At 44.5% G+C, this 4,028-nt stretch overlaps 1 protein-coding gene across 1 annotated transcript in view; it reads left to right on the forward strand.

Moving 5' to 3' along the window:
• Positions 1 to 3,699, forward strand: part of CX3CR1 (C-X3-C motif chemokine receptor 1) — a 14,088-nt gene extending 10,389 nt beyond the window's left edge. The window contains exon 3 of the mRNA XM_035901542.1: positions 379 to 3,699. Coding sequence (XP_035757435.1) covers positions 393 to 1,457 — 1,065 coding nt within the window. The 5' untranslated portion in view covers positions 379 to 392 and the 3' untranslated portion in view covers positions 1,458 to 3,699. The remainder of the gene's footprint in view (positions 1 to 378) is intronic.
• Positions 3,700 to 4,028: the final 329 nt, after the last annotated feature.

Genomic DNA, 4,028 nt, shown 5'->3' on the forward strand with positions numbered 1-4,028 from the left:
GGGCCCGCCTGCCCTTCCCACGCTGCGATGCACCACCTGCAGAGCTCCACTGGTCAGGCATCAGTTTGCTGCTGCTTCTGCAGCTCTTCCAATAAGCAGGGGCTTATTTGACAGCCCTTGAAATTCTCATTTATTTTTTCTTATCCTAAAAGAGCTAATTTTCAGTGAGGTACATGGAACAGCAGGGTCTGGGCTTTTGTTAGCATCTACCATCACCTCCGCAGTAATACAACTCTCCTTAACCCAAATAGTGACAAAATCCCGAAGCATGCATGTTGGTATGGTCTCTCAGTATTTTACCCTCAGTATTTTACCATATCAGATACTGGATCTCTCCCTCTAACATTATTCTCTTTTCCCTTTTCATGTTGCCTTTAGCCAGAAAATTCAGCATGACGGAAGCATTCACAGAAACGACAGCTGAATATGCTTATGAAGAACATGCTTTTTCCTGCAATAAGACTGACATCCAAGAATTTGGGAAGATATTTCTGCCAATATTTTACATGGCAGTGTTTGCTTTTGGCCTCACAGGGAACCTAATGGTGGTTTTTGCCATTGTGAGAGAAGGCAGTAAAAAAAGCATCACTGACATCTATCTCCTGAACCTGGCTATCTCAGACCTTCTCTTCGTGATCTCCCTCCCCTTCTGGGCCTCCAACACGGTGCGGGGATGGACCCTTGGGACTGTTCCATGCACAGCTGTTTCCTCTCTGTATTACATCGGTTTCTTTGCGGGCATGTTCTTTATCACTGTTATCAGTATCGACAGGTACTTGGCCATTGTCCGGGCAACATACTCGCTGAAATCCAGAACAGTGAAACATGGCTTTCTTATAACCTGTGGAGTATGGGCAATAGCAGTTTTATTTTCAGTGCCACATTTTGTGTTCTCCCAGCTGGTAGAAAATGACTGCATTTCTGTCTTCCCCCAGGAGCTGGAGAACATCTGGCCGGTGTTCTGCAACGTGGAGCTGAACACCATCGGCTTTTTCATCCCAGTCTGTATCATGTGCTATTGCTACTGTGGGATCATCAAAACCCTGCTCTCCTGCAAAAATCAGAAAAAAACACGAGCCATAAAACTGGTCTTGGTTGTGGTGGTCGTGTTTTTTCTGTTTTGGTCCCCCTACAATGTACTGATTTTTCTAGAGACTTTAAGGCACTACGAGTTATTCACAAATTGCAACCAAATTAAAACATTGGACTACGCGATGCATCTGACCGAAACCATTGCATTCAGTCACTGTTGTCTCAATCCCCTTATCTATGCCTTTGCTGGGGAAAAATTCAGGAAATACCTTTATCACGTCTGCTTAAAATACTGTCCATGCCTGTGTTTCTGTGGCCCCTGCAGTCGCTACCAGGTCACCTATTCCGCTAGCTATGCAGAAAGCGTCATGAACAGCAACATAACCCTGAACACCAGCGACCAGGATGGCTCTGTCTTCGCCTAGAAGGCTCTCCGAAGAAGAAATGTATGTAAATATGTATTCTGCAGGGCTAGCCACCGCTGAGAGATTGCCATTACTTATATGAAGAGACTTAATGGCTGCACCGAGTTACTGACATGCCTCTTGTTAAGCATTAAATCATGTAAAACGGTAAAAATTTTAAAAACAAAAGCAGTACAGTATGTCAAGGCTGAACATGAAATCGAATCAAGAGAGAGGATGAGGGAAAGTAGAAGCAAAAGAAGCGCTCTGTGCCTAGAACAGAGAAGAATTTAAGGATAAGGAAGCTGTTGAACAGTTTCATCATTGAAACTTGTGTGTGTGTCGGTGTATGCACGTGGTACAAATGCACATAGACCTAAACTCATTTTTTTAAGGGAAGAGAGGTCTTTCTAGTAAAGGGGTCTATTTTTGATGCTATATAACCATATAGAAGTGAGCATCTGAGCATTTTTTCATATGCAGTAATTCCACAGATATTAAATATTCCATTTTTTGCTACTGAACGTTCAGCCCCTTTTCATAAAATGCCTTGTGTTAGGTGTAAATATCTTCTATATGCTCAACTTTTAAAATGTCAGCTGTAAGTGGACTTTCAGACTTCAGACACTGTCTAAGATTAAGTGTAGCATGAACATCACTTGAAATTAAATCACTTTTCAAAATTCAGTCTGCCTAAGCAAGTGAGACAACCCCCTCTGTCCCCACCCCCAAGCAAGTGGTATTTTTAAGAAATAATATTTTTACAATGTTTTTTTAAAGAAATGCTAAGATGTGCAGAAAGAAAGAGGAAGGTACTCTGTGACTAAACAAGAAGTCATCTGCATGAAATCGGTCTGAAGGGGGTGGATTGCGGGGCTGAGCAATGCGATCTCACTCAGTTTATTTAGCTTTCCTTTTATTTTGGGGCCAATGGCGAGTTACTGAGTGGGAAGAGTAAAAGGCACCTTTACATATGATCCATGTAGCTGTTTCCAGAATGAAAGAGGCAAGCCCAGAGCTTTCTGCCAGCTCTCTAGGAAAGGAGAGCATTTTCCTACCTAGCCCTGGTAGTTTCCCAAGAATCCTACCCATCACCAGCACGGTGCACCACAGCACGCACGCCTTCTGGATGCGTCTCTCTCTGGCAGTGCAGACTTGCTACTGTGACTCAAACTGCCTTGACAGGCCTGGGTCCTCGGCAAGCTACAACGTGCGAAACTGCATCTGCAAAAAACCCTTCAGGTCCAAGTTAAGGGCCCCTCCCAACAACCTGCACTTCTCTGTCTTCTTTGCCACGCTGTGCAATGGAAGGCTTCCAAGGATTGTCAGCATAACATCATCAATTTTTATGCTACGTATTTGCAAGCTATTTTATAGAATCTGCTATCTACATGCAAGGTCTTACTGCTCAGTATTTGAGCATTTCTATGAGATTAAAAGCTTCAGGGGGGTTTCTAGGCACTGGGCTCTGCAACAAACAGGTAGTTTATGCAGATGCTTCCTCCTAGCAGAAGTGGTAAATCTTTGAAAGCCTCTGAAAACCAAAATCAACATTTTTGTTTTGTTTGCATTAGCCGGAAGAGTTTTGTTGTAATCGTCCCTTAAAAACCTTCAACCTCCATGAAACATACCAGTGCTCTGAGGGCAACCAGTAACAAACTTGACCAGAACTGGGTTCAGCTGCAGCTGAGACAGGCGTTGCTGCTCACCGCTGTACTGCACCATGCCAGCATGCATGGGGAGCTGGAGCCCCATGGCTCCTGACCACACTGTGCCTCTTCTCTTATGATTTGTGACAGATAATATTGTGTGTTTCCTGGGTTTCTGCTAATTTTGTACATTACACTCTTGAGGTATTCTTTGCACCATTTGAGCCTGACTGAAAGCATACTGGTGTCTCTTTAAGTCCCTCCACTGGACTTTCAGTTAACTGTAGCCTTTATTTAATGATACTACTTCTCTTTCAAAACCTTTGTAGCAGGAAACTGGTGCTTTCTAACTGCCCAGCTAGGTTACAACACACACTTTTCTACGCACAGCACTAATGCTGCATATAACCTTAGACTGTATCAACACATTCCTGAGGACCAGCAACATCCAGTCCCTAACCATTACACTTTAGAAAGTAAACCAGTCTCTCAGATTTTGGAGGATACATATTCCAAATTACAGTCTGATCGTAAGCCCTCTCTACCAAGCGACCCAGAAGAAGAATGATTTCAAATGCGGCCCTGAGCAATGACAAGCCTTTGAACAAATTAAACGGGAGATAGTGCATGCAGTAGCCCTTGGGCCAGTCCAGACAGTGCAAGATGTAAAAAATGTGCTCTACACTGCAGCCGGGGAAAATGGCCCTACCTGGAGCCTCTGGCAGAAAGCACCAGGGGAGACTTGAGGCCGACCCCTAGGGTTTTGGAGTCGGGGATACAGAGGAGTCATGGCTCGCTATACTCCAACTGAGAAGGAGATATTGGCAGCACGTGAAGCGTTTTGAGCTGCTTTGGCAGTGGTTGGTACTGAAGCACAGCTCCTCCTCACACGCTGACTGCTGGTGCTGGGCTGGATGTTGAAAGCGAGGGTCCCGTCTGCACA

Source organism: Egretta garzetta, unplaced genomic scaffold, assembly GCF_000687185.1.
Source record: "Egretta garzetta isolate BGI_Z169 unplaced genomic scaffold, ASM68718v1 scaffold409, whole genome shotgun sequence".
In the NCBI taxonomy this organism is placed as follows: Eukaryota; Metazoa; Chordata; class Aves; order Pelecaniformes; family Ardeidae; genus Egretta; species Egretta garzetta.